The sequence below is a fragment of the Mercenaria mercenaria genome, chromosome 17, assembly GCF_021730395.1.
Source record: "Mercenaria mercenaria strain notata chromosome 17, MADL_Memer_1, whole genome shotgun sequence".
Taxonomy (NCBI): domain Eukaryota; kingdom Metazoa; phylum Mollusca; class Bivalvia; order Venerida; family Veneridae; genus Mercenaria; species Mercenaria mercenaria.
This window is the reverse complement of record NC_069377.1, coordinates 28076717-28095927: the sequence shown is the minus strand read 5'-3', so window position 1 is coordinate 28095927 and position 19211 is coordinate 28076717. Positions and strand designations below refer to the sequence as shown.

The 19211-nt window shown below is 35.1% G+C and overlaps 2 protein-coding genes across 4 annotated transcripts; one reads left to right on the top strand and one right to left on the bottom strand.

Annotated features, from left to right (window-relative positions):
- Positions 1–4384: 4384 nt before the first annotated feature.
- On the top strand, positions 4385–10501 carry LOC128550387 (uncharacterized). Of its 2 annotated transcripts, XR_008368252.1 has the most exons (6): positions 4385–4545; positions 5172–5329; positions 7889–7964; positions 8644–8811; positions 9593–9824; positions 10208–10501. XR_008368252.1 is itself a non-coding variant. In XM_053529342.1 (5 exons), the coding sequence occupies exons 2-4, from the start codon at positions 5174–5176 to the stop codon at positions 8808–8810; spliced, it is 399 nt and encodes a 132-aa protein (XP_053385317.1). In that variant the 5' UTR covers positions 4385–4545; positions 5172–5173; the 3' UTR covers position 8811; positions 9593–9829. The 2 variants fall into 2 exon arrangements, 1 of the variants encoding a protein (XP_053385317.1); XM_053529342.1 differs by lacking the exon at positions 10208–10501 and having other exon boundaries at positions 9593–9829.
- A 2395-nt stretch (positions 10502–12896) lies between these two features.
- LOC128550385 (carbonyl reductase [NADPH] 1-like) lies at positions 12897–16020 on the bottom strand. 2 transcript variants are annotated; one of them, XM_053529340.1, is made up of 2 exons: positions 15760–16020; positions 12897–13934 (listed from the first exon to the last, which is right to left on the bottom strand). In XM_053529340.1, the coding sequence occupies exon 2, from the start codon at positions 13931–13933 to the stop codon at positions 13079–13081; it is 855 nt and encodes a 284-aa protein (XP_053385315.1). In that variant the 5' UTR covers position 13934; positions 15760–16020; the 3' UTR covers positions 12897–13078. The 2 variants fall into 2 exon arrangements, with proteins under 2 accessions (XP_053385315.1, XP_053385316.1); XM_053529341.1 differs by having other exon boundaries at positions 15634–15769.
- Between the last annotated feature and the right edge of the window lie 3191 nt (positions 16021–19211).

Genomic DNA, 19211 nt, shown 5'->3' with positions numbered 1-19211 from the left:
GAGTGTACAGGCGCATTCAAGAGAGAATGTAAAAAAGCGAAATAGCATGAGGTTCGTTTACCTCTTTCATGACTTCCGTGAGCATATGTAATATACCTATAAAAATACCAATATACCGATCTGTCACATATTTAAAATGAGTTATGAAAATGTAATTACATCGCTTAATTGAATCTTATGAATGGAGTTTTTGCCGTGCGTGAAAGCTAATCTCAGTGCAAACACAAAAGCGGAGTGACTCACTCAGGAAGTTAAAAGAGTCATTTAAAATTTTGTCATATTGCCCATAGGTAGATAGCGCAGCAGATGGTAAAATTGAATGTAAATCCCACGGTATATATGGTGTTTTTATCGTTAACCGCTTTCCAGCTGTCGTCCAAAATATTTCCTGCTTTTCAAAAGTGTGGGAATATACGATTTTTTTTTCTACTTATCATGGACATATGTTTAAAAACCAAAATGTACGATAGCTGTGGCTTATTTCAAAGTACCAAAAACAACGGCTGCACGACATTAAAGTAACATATCTGTGCAATTTAGAAATACATTTCATTAAATTTTATTTCAGTGAATCATTTAAACATTAGAGTGAAACATATCTGGCAATTTCGCGGTGAAAATATCAAACATACAAAATTTGGTTAAAACTCATTGAAAAACACGAAACTAAAAAAAAATTCGCTAAATTTTACAGGTATGATTTAATAACTTTCACCCGTGAACTCCGTATCTTATATTTCACCCGTGTCGGCACTGCTCCTTAAAATATTGCATGTAATGTTCGCTTGGTAAAAGCTATTTAGACCTTACAATGTCTTCAATGTATTCTTATTTTTTTTTTTACAATTCTAACATTTTGCCAATGTCTCTCTCTATGCAGCTATGTAGAGACAATTCTGTCGTGACTTTCTTAAATGTTACAAAGGTTCGTTGACAAAGACAAAAATCCCATAGTTTCCAAATTCAGTAAAATATGGACCAACGACTGTATATTCATTTCCTCTTATTAGGAAGCGCTCAAATCAATGACAGTATTGTTGTTTAAGCCTATTAGAAATATTCAAAAACGCTCGTTTTTGTAATAAATCATGTATATGTTTCAGGAAATTGAAAGTGTCAATCTGAGATTATACCACTTCAATTATATTACAAGGATAAATGGGAGAAAAAAAGCTCCCATCAGTTTTATGCATCTTTAATATTGCACGAGCGCGTGACCAGCAACGTGCACTTGAAATAAAACCTTTATTTAAATCATAGAATAGAATGGGACAATTTTGTTTTGGCGTGTCGATTTTCATGTTTTTATAACATTGACTGTAGCGTCATTACGGAAAAACGAGGATTTATAATGGCGGTCGCGTGCCTTTTCGAATAAACTGCACGTGCTATACAGTATTTCGTATTCGCATCAAAAAGAGGGTCATGTGACCATTTTAATTACAAGAAAAGTGAAAATGGCTTGAAAGTATAATATTTGTAATTATGCAATTATTTCTATAAGAAGCGTCCGTTCGAATATAAATTATGATGCTGGTATCCACATGGCACTTTCTTCTTTAAAATTTTACGTTTATGTCTTTGTTCCGGACTTAAAAATGGGATGCCAATGAAAAAAATGTATTACAACCATGTTTTCCTAACAAAAGACGTGGGTGTATCGCATTTCAATGTGTGTTCTTAATGTTGTACTTAAAGTAATGTCTGAACATAAATAGTGAAAATACACCGCTAAAATCCAGAATTTCCTAGCTTAATTAAAACGAGCAAAGAAATGTGTACTAGACCTGTAGACATGCCGATCTGTATTCAAAACTATTACCCGATGTCCTTTTTTCCCCAATTATGACTTTAAGCCAATTAAAGTTTAGTGTTAAGTATAGATCGGTCTATGGACAGGTTATGGTTAAAGGACTCTTGAAATAATAATTTTAGCCGTGCCATGAGAAAACCAACATAGTGGGTCTGCGACCAGCATGGATCCAGACCAGCCTGCGCATCCGCGAAGTCCGGTCAGGATCCATGCTGTTCGCTTTTAAAGCCTATTGGAAATGGAGAAACTGTTAGCGAATAGCATGGATCCTGACCAGACTGCGCGGATGCGCAGGCTGGTCTGGATCTATGCTGGTCGCAAACCCACTATGTTGGTTTTCTCTTGGCACGGCTCATATAGAGATACAGCATAATGTGTTACTTGTATATCAAATTAAGGTACGGAAGAAAGAAATAAAAAAGGCGTGTTATAAAATATACCTATCATCATTACAGGTCAGAAATTAGAACGCGATTTTCATGCAGATATTAACACTGAAATTCGCTTCAAAAATAAGTAAAAAAAATTATCTAAATGAATGCATGTACACGTCTGATTTCCCAGGTAAGAACACTCCATTAGTAGGTATGAACGAACAGAAACTCTTGCCACTGGGGTTCATCCGCTGGTTTAAAACGTAGTTAAATCAAATGTCCCCTCAAACTATGATAAAATTAATTGACAAGTTGGGAATGTAATTATACATTCATAGAGGCTATATCCATGCTTCAGCTATCATTATAGTATTAAGAAAAAATAAATTACGCACTTTAATAAAATTGTCATTTTCTTCCCTTTACTAAAATATACTGTGTAACTTAAAAATTTTAAGATTCCGTCTGAGTTTTCATCTATTGTATCTTAGATAATGAAAATTTCACTGGAGCTGACAACGTAAGTAAGATTTTCATATTTTGTGACATTTTTCATATGTAGGATAAATAATGTAAGTTAGAAGTTTATCATGCGTCACTTTAAAATTATGTCAGTTATTGTCTAGTTCGCGTACACCTTTCAGGTAAAATAAATACATTAAGCTTCACAATTAGTGTCACATTGCATTTCCCGGCGTAGAAAGTTAATAAAGTGAGTTTCAGGACCGTTTTAATGAGACAATTTACAATAAAAAGCGTATATAATGGCCATATATATTCAAAAGGACATGCATCGTTATTGTGACCATCTGTTGCAGCTCTGTGTCAGGCTAAATGGTTTCGGCGCGGAGTGATACTATATAGATGTCACGCGCGGAATGTAGTCCCGCTGTGTGTCAAACACCTTATGCATACATTTAATCCATTTGTTGTACGTATTGTTAGTCTAATACAGATTGAGCTTTTATTGTACGTGTCAATAGATATGCATTAATTTACTTAGTGTCAGTCAACGGTATTCTTTTTTTTGATAATATGTACATTTACTCGAGGATTTCCACACCTGTTACCTAAAAGTTAATTTCTAACATACTGATTTTAATTTCCGAAAATCTGTTACCGTGTTCATTCGATTCGAAGTTTTGACAATGTTTGTAAATAAGCATTAGAATACAACGAAAATTTAAAAATATCTTATCTTTTAAGTAACTAATCTTTTTAAATGAAGAGTGTAATGTTAAAGTCCCATCTTAATTAAATAATTTTGGTTAACCTGATATTAAAAGTTTAAGTAAAAACCCGCTTCAGTCGATGAACTTTTTTGCAATGTAACAAAACTTAGACTTTCATGCTGATTAAACTGGGATTTCGTGAAAAGAACTTATTAAACACGAGGTCACCGGCTCGAAAGTACAGAGGCATCGCTTATAAATCACTAGTATTTTTTGCTTTGATATCAGCGACTACTGTGCTTAGGTTTCGAGCTGGCTCTGTCGAACGAATACAGGAGCCGTTTGTATCTTTCTGGATTAATCTATTAGAAAACGTCATCTGATAATAAAATTTGCCCAACAACCTTTATTCATCTTGGCATTGCATAGAAATCATGACATTCTAACAAGAATCCCTATAGCCCGGTTTATTTCTGTGAAATATATCGGTTAATTATGGAATTCGTGAATACCCACTACCAACTGACCGTTATATGTTTCCCCCCGAAAATGACCATCTGGGCCGGATTTGTCTGTTTCTACAAGATTTCCTATTCATTGGCGTTATGACAACCCCTCCTTGACATTTTTATTGACTTCTATTGTGTGAAATATTCCATTTATTTTATAACAGACAGTATTAAACATTCCCCTCTCCTGTTGCGATGGACGAAATATTCCAATATTTCTATTATTGGCTAAAATGACACTTCGCCAATTTTAGCGGTACATTATCGGTAATGAAAGTAGTACGTCGGTGACACCTCTTTCCCACGATATCTCAGTCTGTTTTACAATACTTTTTAAAAAAGATATAATTTACAAATCAAATGCATCCTTACGCAAAAATGTGACTCCAAGTTAAGTATGATGTAATCATCTAAAAAATCAAACGTTTTTTCATTAATGGTAGAATAAAAATACTAGAGGACTACTTTTTCTGCCACTTCTTTCCGCGCGGAGCGTAACATCTTGTGTGCTTCGCCGGATACGATGTTAATGAATGGTCTATAATAGTCAGCTGTCATAGTCAGAAAATTACAGTTGTCATTTGACTTCTTGACGGAGAACACATTGAGTGAAACAGTGGACATAAGAGTGTTTATATATTTTGTTTGGATTATTTTATCACGTTAAAAGACTAAAGGTAAGGTTGTTTAACAAACATTTTTATAAAATGTTAACATATGGTGTACAGTTTTAAATTTTATTACATGCACACAAATATACATCATGAATATTTCTATGCTCATGTTTAAATTAATTTAATTCGTTACTTTAAATATGTTTGAGCTTTTTTGTGGTGTTTCTCAGCAATTTTTACGATTTTATATGTATTAACGTGCATACTAATTTTAAACAACTGAATTCTATATATCATTAATTATTGTTAACATTATTATTATTATTATTATTTTATTGATTTGTTAATATTTCTGAAAGGTACAAAAATGGATGGTTTCAGAAGCTTATAAATTGTGTGTAACTTGTCTTGGCCATTTTTAAAAATATATTCCAGAAAAGTTCAGTTCATGCTAAATACGTACTATATGTGATAGAAGTCATTTCGGAGTGAGAGTTGTACAAAAATTGAACATGATATATCTGAACTTCGAGACATTGAAAATTGGCAAACACTAGGCCTGTATAGGAAGCAACACACACTGTCGGACTTTCAGCGAAGAATAGGGCAAACTTAATGCTTGATGATGTTTTAAGTTTCTAAAAGTACATCACCTAAAGAAGCCTAATTATGTTTCGCTCCTTTTTCAGAGATGACGAAGTTCTTGTCGGTCAGCAAACCCAAGTCGTCTGCACAAATCGTTGCTAAGCAACACATGAAGAAACATCTGAAGAGAATCAGGAACAAAGAATATGGTCGTCTGCGGGACATGGTGCCAGCTATAGCTAACAAACAACACGTATCTAAGGTAGGAAGACCAACATTTGTTTTCTTGACCTATTCCATGAGAAAAATGACGATATTAGCTTTTGGGATATAAATTAAGATATCTTCTTTAATTCACGGTTATGTTAGAGGCAAAGCCTTTTATATACAAAAAAAGAAGAAACAATTAGTGTATAGCATTGGTTAAAAACGTGACAAATCTGTCAGTGTGTCTAAAGTGGTTTTAAGTGGTACTCAACATTAGATATTTTTAGAAACAGCACAGAGCACGGTACGTACCTGGGCGCGGTCTTTAGCTTCTATAATTGGTGTTTTTGATGCGTTACATGCGGATTTTTTCTTCTTCATTTTTTATCATTTATTTTTGAAAATCTAATATTTGTAAAGCAGCAAACTATCCTACTTGTGTGTGTCTTGCACGAAATTAAACTGTTTCACTATTTCAGTGAGAAAATCCCAATCAAAGTTTGCATACACAACTTTCTTACAAAACTACATCATAAACATCATATATTATTCTAATTTAGAATTGAAAGAAAACATTTATTGTTCAGTTTGCTTTGTGGAATTTGTTCATGTTGGACACATATAAAAATAGATGATTTCGAGGTTTTTGACGAGAAACGTCTGTTTTATTCTCTCTCACGACCATCCATCACTTTAACACAGAACTTTGATGATGACACTATTTTGGATAAACAGCTGTTTATCCTTAACAACAAGCGTGTTATTCATTTTGGTTTAACAGGTGTTATCTGTATAATGTTTACCCTCAAAAAAGTATAAAATTGTGTGTGATTGTAAACACGCGGTAAGCCAGCCGACGGCCTTCCTCCTGTCGATCTCTCATAGGAGTTCGACGTTAGCATGTTAAAATCTGCGTTTTCCCGCCAAAAATAATTTCGTTACGCACATGTGACAATGCCTAACTAAAAGTTATTATGTGACGATAATAATTGTACCTAATAGTGATAGTTTGATAACAGACAATTAAGAGTTAATCAATTTAGAAACCGCGGTACTTCAAAGGCAGATGCTTACGGATATTTGCCGGTGATATCAAATTTTAAAGAGCATGGCGCACGCTGAAATTTATGAAATTGTAATTTAAAAGCAAATTTAACGTAATAATATTTTTCATCGTGCATATTTATCACCCCGAAAAAGCATAAAAACAATAATGATAAATCGGATTCACTCAAATGATTGTATTTCACTCACGAGCGTCTCCTGATCACCTATATTTAGCACAAACCGATGTTTAAAAGATTGAATAAAAAATAATTGAAAGTTACTTTCAGAACGATTGTTTGCCGTAAATTGTTTTTTTTTCTTTTCTTGATGTCTTTAAATCACTAACACCATTTTCCAGCTGACAAGATATCTTTACAAATACTTTCAATGTTCCCTAAACCAATTCGTGAATTAACATTTTTGCAACTTTCGCTAACCGCAGCTACAGGTTCACCCTTTGTTGATAGGAAATAGTATCTTTTTATCAATCAAATTATAAATGAGTACCCGATGTTCAACGATTTTCAAAAGATTCGATTTCGTTCGAATGAATAAATAAATTGATTTGAAAATAACAAAATCAGCAGACGCAAGGGAGGTTAATTTATTTCAGACACAGTTTTTTTTTCGAAATATCGTTGCAGACATTTAGTTTTTCTAAAAATTCGAAATGGTGTTTTAAAATATCTCAAACAATATATATCATCTGGTAAAAATATTTTAATCATATGCATGCGTATATTTTAATGGTGTTACTATAATAAAAGGGCGTTTTATTTTTCACGAAAAGTGTTAGAAATGAACCCGGATAAAATGAAATAAAAAGAAATTCTTAAAATTCCGTTTCGTACGAATGTTTTATTACAAGTCTAGCAACAGATGGTCGAAGACTGAAGCCTTTTATACATTTATACAAATTACGACACACAACCTTCTCATTTTATTGCGATAAAGACTTTCAAAATCGCTTTTATTGAAATTTAGCTAAGATTTTATCAGCGAGTAAGACGAATATTTGTCATGGTTTTATATTGACTCTTTATTTAGTATTTGTGGTTTAAGATTAAATATTGCCCGTCGTGTCAAAACCATTAGCTGGCTTGCTCTTTAACCGCATTACAGTAACACGTGCAACGCATACCAAAATAAAGTGAAACTTCTGTTTTTGTAAAAGTGATACAAGTTTTGACATATCCCGCACAAAATCATGGACAATACATATAATTGTTCATTTTTAAGTCTGCACCAAATGTCTCATGTTAACGGTCGGACAAGGTCCGCTCTTTCAAGTTTTTTTCACAAAAATGCACACAGCTGTCCTATATCAAAGGAAAGATCATAAATAGGCGGCGTTTTGCTTTCATATATAGGTGGTATGTTAATTCGCACCTGTCTCTCGTTAAAGGATATATTAAGATTACGATATAAAGTTATTAAGTGCGGTATTAATCTCAACCACTTTAATATACCAAATTCAACGTCTTGAAAAGATATCTGTTAAATCGGAATGTAAATACATATAGTTTTTGTTCCAACATTTTCACAGTTCTTGTTTTTACAATTTCAGGTGACTGTTATTGAAGAGGCGGTGAGATACATTGACGAGTTGCACCGAGCTCTTGCCAGCCGACTTACGAACACAGGTATGTCAGGGTTTAAACCATGACTTCGTTGTGAGAAAAGAAAAGCTGTCTATTAATTATTTACTCACTGCTGAGATAAAAATGATAATTTTAGCTTTTATGTTAATGTTTGTACTAAACAACTAAAGCTTGTAGAAGATCAGGGTTCTGTAACATAAGGGCCACTGGTCGTTAATAGGAATTATATCGATAGGGGACATGTGCCCTTAATTTGACTTTTTCTCCGCTCTCAATAGTTCCCTAGCAACCATATGCCGAGTAGCATACCGCGCCCACAGATTATTTCTCTTAACTTCAAAATTGTCAATCTGCTTTAAGGAATACTTAAACTTTCATCAATATCATAATCTACAGTCGTAATTGATCCGTCTTATTGTTCCCTCATCTTTTTATGAAACTTGGGTGTAATAATGCTTGCTGTAAAATTGACCGCATTAAGAAGTCGCGTGTTTCCAGCGTGTCGCGTGCCATAGAGCGCGTGACACGACCTCCGCCATCTGGCTCCTGTACATAGGGCACTGCCACACGAAAACTTAGTATCAGATGTCCAATCTATATTTAAGAGTTGTTTAATTGATACGTATGGATACTTTCTCTACAAATTTGCAAAAGAATATGGACGAAACGTAAGCTCGGAGATTTTTCGCTCTGATCTTATTATGATGTTCTTCCTTTCTAGAAATTACCAGCGCACATGGTAACGCAGACGTTCTTAAGGACATAGTTCACAGCTTAATTCCGACAGATTTCTTCGAGAGAAGGGCGCCACCTGCTGTAGACTACGAAAAACAACAAAAACTACCATCATACCTTTGTAGAAACAAACGACCTGCACGGCTCGTTTAAGGTGAGCTCATGCAATACAATATGTTAGTACAGTCACAAAATAAAAAAAAATAAAGAAGTTGTCAAGATTCATAGGTGACATTTATACACAGTTTAACCTTTAGCCTGCTGGCGGCAAGTTATTTGGCCTTTGCGACCAGTGCAGACCAATATCAGCCTGCACATCCATGCATGCTGATCATGGTCTGCACTGTTCTCTATTCAGTCAGTAAATTTTCAGTGAACATCCCTCCGACTAATAAATGGTATTGCCCAAATTGAATGATGGACCAGTCCATTTTAGAAATTTAGCAGGCTAAGGGTTAAAATAAATTTCAGATAACAAAGCTGGACATGACCCATGTGGTCTGTACAGCCAGGTGATCTGTAGAAACAGGTGGTCTTTGTTCTATTTTGCCTTTAGCAACGGTATGACTGTCATTAAAATTCCATTTGAAACCATGTATAAGAAATACTTGAACAAAGACTTGAATAGTAAATCAGTCATTTTAAAGGCCAATAACTATTACAGTACCTATCGATTTTAACTTTAAAAAGAGAAGGTTGTGTTATATTTCGGTAAAATTTTTGACGTTTGGATATATTTTTTCAGTATTTAAGACTGTGGACCTGAAATGACAATCAGTGAGTTTCCTTTCCGTTACGAGAATACGAAATCGTACGGAAATGGCCGATTGTTAAATTACAGGTCCTCCAGTCCTGCCCATTACCTTAAGCCTCCAACAAGTAATTTCTTAGTAACGCACACATGTAGTAAAAATGTCTTTGTTTCTTTTTTTCAGTGATTCTACATGATGATTGTATATTTTTTGCTGTGATATTGTGCAATAAGCGTAGCTGTGATAATACTAACAACAGACCAAACACATCATCAAGCCGGGGACCAAAGATTCCATATATGATAAAGTTACGAATACAAACTGTCATCGTTTCCGTCTTCTTGTACCAAGTTCCGCAATAGCACCACAGAGCTTACCTTAACTTGAAACTTCAGTTGTCTTCAGTTTTTTTAAGGTATTGAACTTTTTATATTCTTTTTTTTTCGCTTCAGATTGTATGCTAAATCTTCTTTCGATAGAATTATTTTATTGAAAACATGCAACAATAGTATAATTGTAGTCCATATCAGTAAACTTTGTTGCTTTAATAATGGGCATGATGTGATTATCAATACAATAGATAAAACATATTACACAACTTTCGAGAAAAAAATCGGGCAATGCAATCAAATCATTATATCTAGTGTATAAGATGCCTTATTCAAACCAGTTACTTAGGGTCTAAAATTCAATTTGTAAAGTATTTTCAATTGCCATAGTTTCGTATTTTTTGAATTTCTCAATTAAAAGTCTTAACATTATATCATATATAACTTTATGTTGTGTTTATCTTTACAGATTTTAACACAAACACAAGAGATTTGAGTGAAGACAGTGGCAGTGAAAGAAGATAGTTCGCATTTCATAACCCTCGCAACTTAACAAAACAAGCAAGAACATTGATGATTTTATATTTCTGGCATTGCCTTACCAAATGATTATCTTACATAATGTCTTACGGTTGATTTTATCGTCAGAGTGCAAGATACTTAAAATGCTTTGACCTACGTGATACAAAATGCACGTGGGCAAAAAAAAGAATAGGTCTGTGATATTACTTTGTACTTTCAAATAAATTCGTATTTAAAACTACATGCGTTTTGTCGTAACATAGCCTATGGTAGCGTTTTATATATTTCATCCCTGTAGACAGATATACTCGGGAACGCCGAATTTCTGATTCCATTCGATTACGTATTCCACTGCGCCTGTATAAATTACAGACTCCGGTATATACCGGATTTAAGCAAAGTTGAACAAAAAGTATGTCTCTCTATATTTTTAACCATAGTAATACTAACCCTAACCTTTAGTCAGCATATTATACGGTAAATGCGTGTGGACATGCAATAATTTGCGTATTTTTGCCCTGCGCACCAAATGATAATCACTTCCGGTCTTGCGCAGAAGACCGCTCCAGGTCTGCAATGAGCAACATCGTTCTCGAACTATCTGATTTCAGCCGGGAAAACTTGAACTACGCCCTCAATAGTCTAGAATACCCCATACACCGGCCTGCTTTACAAGTCAGTATGGTGAGTCCGTACTTTAACTTCATTGATATTTAATACCAGTTTTCTTCTCAAGAGTTCCGTCTTCAAATTTAAGCCCCATGCAAAACAAGCTGTACATATTCTTGGAAAGGGAATACTTCACTGCTAAATGTGACACCAATTCACTTATCACAAATCACTAATAACTAATAAGACAGCAAGGCCTTATACCTACCATACTTAATTTCAACTGTTAATGGACATTATTTCTAGTTTCCATAAAAGAAGAAAGGTAAACATACATTTTTGCCACTGGAGAAAGATAATTCAAGAATGAAGACGAAAATCAAAAAGCAAGAATAATGCTTCTAGACAGTCATTTCAAATCGCTGGGGAGAAGTGCACGAAATGTTCATGTTTAAGTGTGCAAAACCATACTACTACTGCATTTAGTGATGTGAATAAGATATGTAAAATGGAATGTCCTGTTGCCCAGAAACAACAGACCACTGTTTTACAATGTTGTTTTGGAAATGCTTTCCTTTTTACAACATTAAAGAGACGCTAATTTATTTTTTACAAGGAATAAGTGCATGATTTGAGCCGCGCCACGAGAAAACAAACATAGTGGCTTTGCGACCAGCATGGATACAGACCAGCCTTCGCATCCGCGCAGTCTGGTCAGGATCCATGCTGTTCGCTTTCAAAACCTATTGCAATTAGTGAAACAGTTAGCGAATAGCATGGATCCTGAGCAGTGTGCGCGGATGCGCTGGTCGCAAAGCCACTATGTTGGTTTTCTCATAGCGCGGCTCATTAATTCACAACATTTTACTCTTAAAATTAAAGGAAACAGGAGATTGCTTTGGCAAATTTAGCCATACTATATTTGGAGCTGTATGTCGCGAAAACGTGGCAAATATTTCAATCCAGATCCGAACTACCTTACCTTGTCCTTGGCACAAATCTTACCTTGTCCTTGGCACAAATGAGTAACATTGCAAAGAAACGTGAAATATGACATTCTGTGGTAATTTTCAGTTGTTATACTCATCCAGCATAGGTAGGTCAGGTTAGTAAAATCATGGAAGTTGCGCACCCATATTGTCAAAAAAACAACAACAAAATTAAAAAACATCGATATCTGTCCTTTAAAACTAAGCAGGTCAATAAAATGCAAAAATACCGTTTTTAGAATAAATAGAAGAATGTTGTTTCTCCTCTACTGTTCAATATGTGTATCGGATGTCTTTAAACAAGAAGAAGATTCCATTAAACATCGCAGCAAAAAATTGAAGAAAAATGTAAATTTCCCTATTTCAAGTGTTGATAAACAGTTAGGCTTCGGCAGGTACTTCTTACATACGGAATTTGTCAAGTAAATATTCAGACATGGTGTCGAGTTGAAACTTTCTCAAGATGTTGTATGTTAAATCTCACATTGTCGTTTTTTTTTAATCAAAGAGAATTATTCATGATCAGGTGATTGGGCTATTTGAACAAGACTTAGTTTGGGGTGAAAACGAATCGCCGACCGATTTATTTATGCAAATAAACAATGAGCAATTTGTATTCTTTAACATAAAAAGTAAAGGCCAGCTTAAGGCCAATAGGCTCATATTGTTCATTCATCATATCAACTATTTAATTCTCCTCCAAAAACAGCAACAAATTGTACTTTGCAAACATCAAAGGCATACCTTTAAACCGCCGTGGGAATGAAAATGTTTCATCTGTTGACTTTCGTCGAGGGTAAATGGTCAGTCGTCTCATAATTGTTCAAAATTAAACAGATGACAAAACCAAAGTATTCCCACACTTGTACGTGAGCTAAAGGGCAACAAACTACATTTGAGCACTTACTAGTACTTGCTAGACAATTAGGAACAACGGATGAACATGTGAAACTCTACCATAACAAAAACAAAGTAGATTCACGATAAACATACATGTGCTACGCTTACGGGTGTATAAAATAAAGGCTACAAAATATGATCATTTTAAGAATTGTTATTCTAAAGAGAAATTACAAAATTAGTTTATATTACGTATCCGAATACATTTTTCATCTCGACGATCTGTTTTATAAAAAAAAACAATACTCAAAATATCGTCAATACCTAATGCAACATCTTTCTGAAACTTTATCAGGTTTCCATATTGTTTTTTAATTTGTTTAGTCTCTAATGTTTATAATTTCTCTCTTATAAACGGTATCTCCGTTTGGTGAACTAGTTCCATACGGAAGTAGTGCTAGCCTCACAATATCAGCTGCCGCTTCTGCCGGACTCCTCGCCTCAACGCCTCCTAGACAACCTTTCTCGTCCAGATGTGTTTGCATCTGTTCCGTCGCTGTCCATCCCGGACAGCATGCGTTAACAATGATATTTCGCCGTTGATCGTTCTTTAAATCTCTGGCTAATGCATAGACAAGTGCGTTTTCTAGAACGCTGACAGACTCCAATATCCGGTCAGGCCATCCGTAATCGGACCAGACTTTAGCCTGGACAGCTGCTAGATATTTGTCCGCTAGTTTGTCAAGTTCATACATTGTGACCTTATCTAAATCAATGGTTTTCCTAAGTTCTTTGCCGAGACTGCTCAGTTTACCAAGTTCACTTGAAACAACAACAACTCGAGAATGCGGTCTCAACAAAGGCATAAAATACCTGCACAAATTCAATGTTCCTTTAAAATTAGTTTGTATGGTGAGTTCTGCTTGCCTATACATTGAAAGCGGCGAGTCTTTGTCGAACACAGTTCCGGCATTGTTGACCAAAACGTCAATGCCACCATAATTCTCGCGTATAAAGTCCACAAACATACGTATACTGGCTGACTGTGTGACGTCCAGTTCGTGCCATACTGGTTTTAGACCCTGTGCTTTCAGTTGCTGACATGCGCGTTGACCTTTTGCAGTATTCCTTCCTGTTACTATGACGTCACCCGGAAAGTCATACAGTAGTTGCCTAGCAACTTGGTAACCAATACCACGGTTTGCACCAGTGACAACTGCGACTTTTTTTACCATCCTGGAGAAAAAAAGTACATTAGCAAAATAACTGATTACTGATCAAAAATTCTATCAGTCAGACACTGTCTTCCGTTCTAATCCACTCCATAAAAATGTAGGCCTAGATTTCTAACACACGATTATATACCTGTTTTGTTTGGTTTAACGTCGCACAGACACAATTATAGGTCATATGACGATTTCCAGCCGAAGTTTGATGGTGGAGGAAGATCCTAGGTGTCCCTCCGTGCAATATTACATCACGAACGGGCGTTTTATATAGAGTTCTATTCACATTTATTTGAAATAACATGTTCAAACTATATTTGAGTTTGCGCAATTCCCCAAATATTTCCACCAAAAAGAACAGAACAAAAGTATACATAGTAGGCCTATAGCATTAAAATTTGACTCGCAGAACTAATATACATGTATCTAAAATTGCGCAGCGTTCGCTCGGGTGGAATTTTGCACGAGACTATCAATATATATAAATACCATCCAAAAGCGAGTGTATAAATTTTATGATGTCTTATCTAAATACTATCAAGTAGTCTATGGATTTGAACATCTAATGAAACAAAAAACAGTCTGCATCTGTTTGCGAAAGCTCTGTATGCCTGTTATTCTACTTGTCTTCAACAGATATTCTAGACTAGCTCCTAGACTATGATATATCTTTTTACATTTTTATGATTGAATGTAGTGAACTGAGCCAGTCTATATCCTATGTCCAATATCATGATAATTTCAACATCAGTCCTGTATGAAAATCTCTAAAATAGACTGGCTTTTGTCTCTATGAAATTGAATTTATCAAAAAAAGGAAAAAATATAGTTATTATCAGTCTAGTGGCTAGTCTACAGATATTCTTGCGATTTGAATTGAATTAAAAACAAACGATTACTCTAGTATGAGCATTTTACATTTTATCATGCTTAACAGATCAGTCAACCCCCTCCCCTCACCCAAATTCGACCTAACTCGCGTAAACCTATAAAGGGTATGGTTGTGTCCTGAAACGTTTACTTAAAATTTCTGAATACACGTAATTACTACGCATGGACGACGTATTGCGTAATGCGATAAGCATACTTATTCTTTTTGGAGGAAAAATGCGTAAACAGGATCATTCATTTCATGGTAAATGCATATGCTTGATTATTCGTTTTGACCGTCGAAGAGCTTCATGATATATGAGTAAACGGGATATAATCATTCAGATTTTTACGCATTTGACTGGCCCACCAGAGTCTTTACGAACCTTTATACACATTTATTTAAGATCAGTTGTGAAGAAAGATTGAAACATATTTGAATCCTTCGAGGTCGTGTCCGTGTTGTCAATACTTGCAAAATACATGTTAACACAATTATGATCGATTTCATTAACACATCATTTTAATATTTAAATTTTTTCCGCTCGTCTTTCACCTATGTTGGTTCGATCCCTTAATGGTGGAGCTACACCCCGGGTGATCATACAGACATTACTTCAGACACTTGGATAAGAGCCACCGACCTTACACAAGTCAACTAGATGCCTTTTTCATAATTATGACCATCCGATTGGGACTCGAACCAGCAAAAGGTGAAAGATAATTGAAAATGGTGCAAATTTTACAATGGCGGATTAACTGTTATAAAAAATATACCCGTAGCTAGAAACACAAGATCTTAATACAGGTGAGAAACAGCTCACAACACGGATACTTACAGGCTCACACATGCTCAACGTAATTATTTCCGCCTACATTAAAAAGATATGTATTACACGAGAAAAGACTTGTTAAACAAATAACGTAATTTAAAGTTGTAAACAAGTTGTAAATATTTCTCTCACCTGGTATCACTATGAATGCCGACACTGTTTCCAATATATCAACTCTGATCCGCGTATTGATCAATCGATATCGATTATCCACATGTACACTTAAACCAAAAATAGGAAAAACAAATAGATATTAAACCTTAAAAGATCTAAACGTTGAAAAAGATAGTTTGAAGTGTGTTTGTACAAATTTCAACTCCACTCTTTACATTTGTTTTTGCAATATTAATGTATTGAATTGGAGAAAATAAAGCCTGGTTTCATGTTATAAAACCATGCATAAATATATTATAAGATTTATGAAAATAAGCTTAGAGTTAGTTTGATATGGTAATTTTACCTTCAATACAAATAAAAGCGGTGTCCAAGGACAAACGCGGAATTCAAATATTTATTCTAACAAGCGTTAAATAAGTATTTATAATTTAACGGAAATTTTGTACATACAATTTGGCTGTAACGATTGAATAGAATGGTCGATTCGATTTTACAGTAAATATTCTGTAAACTCATTTATTATTTATAGGCCTACACGCTGTTGCCTTGCTCATTAAATGCCATGTATTGATACCTGACCTAGCGTCCGCGTGTTCAAATCCCGGCGCAATTTCTGTGGTTTCTACAGTTCCATACTTGAACGATTCAAGATCTGGAAAGTTTTACATCTGGTGTACCTAGCATATTAAGCATAATTTAAGAATTCGGATACACGTTACATGCTAAATACTAAGTACAGTCAAACATGTGTTAAAGACCACCTCTAAACAGAGACCACCTGGCTCTAAAGACCACAGGTTTTGCTTCCCATTTTAACATTTACAGTGTAGTTTAACCTGTGAATAAAGACCACCTCCCTATAAAGACCACATTCTGGCTCTCCCAAGGGTGGTCTTTGTAAACAGGTTTGACTGTATTTAACATTTGTCATACTAGTATCGTTTCTTTGTTACATTTTAAGGTTTATTTACAGACCTTTTTCTCATCATTTTGGGAATGCCACCAACATCGGTACAAAAGGGAAAATACAACTGTAATTTGTCTACATTGGGAATAATGGAAACTTAATGAAAAGTAACAATTAAGTTCAGCATTGGGAAAAAACATACTTTTTTGCATTGGGACTTCCTCCTTTTATGGGTGGTAGCTTTATAGGGGAAAAAGCCCTGATTTATAGTCGCCGCCGGTAACCTAAATGGGCGACTCCTCCTGAAGTAGAAATGTTGGTGGAAGGATAGTGCATGATACAGACGACGCTCTAATCCCAGAAGCTTCCCTGGTTCTTTGGCGTGCCATGTGTATTGCACATATACATTGGAGTCCTATCCAAATGTTCGTACTTTTTAGTTTGAGGAACGGGAGCTTGATTTCACAGAAAACGTTACCGCAGGACCACTGCGTCCGCAGTACTTGTAACAAAACCAATCAGCATGAAAAAATACAATGTATTTGTAAATATTAGATTTTGTTAATCATTTTATTTGTTTGCTGAAGTCCGTTACAATTAACATCAAAGAATAGTGAAAATATTACATGTTATGATTTTCTTCTGCTTCGACAATGACCGCCACCATACCCCAACCAAATAAAAACCCAACATGTTTATATTGCCGCTTAAAAAGTACAGTTGAACAAACTAACTCATATTTATTCAGCGAAACTATCAAGTGTTATTTTAACATTTTGCGAAGTTTAGCGTTTTAAACAAGTGGTTTTCATAAAATATTTGGTTAGTTGTCACAATATTCTCTGAAAGTTTTATTTTATAATGCAATTAACTGTTGCTGTAATCTTTAGTACCTGGCAGTCACGTGCGCTAGAGTTGTCTTTTTTGCGGGTCTTGTTCGACAACAGTAGTTGAAAGGACCACTTTCACTCCATTGGGACTGCAAGCGGTTCATTAATCAGTTTCACAACCAGTAACCGTGAAAAGAATTCAGTCTTCGGAAAAGTGACCTAGCTTACGGTCTCGTTTTAATTTTAACAATCTTGAACGAGGGTCAACGGAGAAGGCAGGGTAAACGCAGGTATTTTCTTATACAATGTAGACACCTTCACAGCCAAAGAATCAGTTCGGGCAGACACCACCATATATCCATGTACAGAAAGCTGCAACTCAACGTTCATAACAATGAAGTTGTCACCAAATACATATCAGCGTGTATGTTCTTCCATACGTGTAAATTTCGGATGTAGTAGGTTTTGGTTTAAATTTTCACAGAAAACACCCAATCAGACCCATTAACAATATTTTGAGAATTGCCATTACGCGCCATTGGGATTTCTTTAGATGAATGTTGTTGCTTTAATCAAGGTAATATCTCGTTCCGGGAACGCCGGATCAGTTGTCCGAGGCACAAGATTTGGTCTACGGAAGATCGGGTAGACACCTTCAAATATTGAGAACGCAAACCACTGTATATTAAATATGTTTTTTTTTTAACAGTTTAAAGACAGAGGTAAAGCTCCATCTTTCTGCCGATTTCATAGCCTATTTTTGGTCCCAAATATCGAGAAAAATTGCCCATTGTACTATATACCAAATTTTGGCAAACAAGAACTATAATGTAATACACGTATGTTCTCCCCACTGATTGCCTGACAGAGGCAAGTGAATATGTAATTTTTTTATGCTGTGACCTTGATCAAATGACCACAAAACATTACGTTCATGTACTGACTAAAAGTCATCACATCATCGAAAGCAAAGTGTTCTTTAATTGTTGAGCAGAAACCGTTTCCAGTCTAGAGGTGACTGTGACCTTGACACCCCCCACCCCACCACACAAAATATGAAGACTACAGGTCGAAGCAAACTTTAGTCATGGAGCATAAAAAGAATATGCACATCTGCTCTTAGGATTGAAGCTTCCTATGAACTTTCACTGAATTCCAGTTGGTTGTTGCAGAGGTATACACCTAAAAGGAAATCTGAAATGGCACTATAGTTTACTAATGTTGAATGATAAAAGAGTAGTATCTCAGTAAAAAGACATCAGACCAAAACTTGTGCCTCTTATGTGAATGAAGTTTCACTGAATTACAGCTACAGGTTGCAGAAAAAAATACTTCGGAAAAGTGATGGCGCTATAGTTTACTACTGTTGAATGATAAAATGCAGTAATCCAGAGAAAAATCATCTACTGACTGGAACATGAAAATAATACGGGATAAAGTCTCCCTATGAAGTTTCGCTACTTTCCAGCCAGTCGTTGCCGAGAAATATTCCAGACAAGAATTGCAAGATGGACAGATGGACGAAACAGCAGTTATTTGTTTCAACTTGGGGAGCATAAAAATATTCTTTATTGGTACAAAATAAAACAACATTGATAAAGATCATCAAAAATGTATATCACCTTCTGTTAACTTTAAGCTTCATTAATATGTATGAATTTTCCCAAATTCTGACAAAAAGGCTTATAAAATTCCAGAACCAACTATACAAGTCATCTTCCGAAAATACT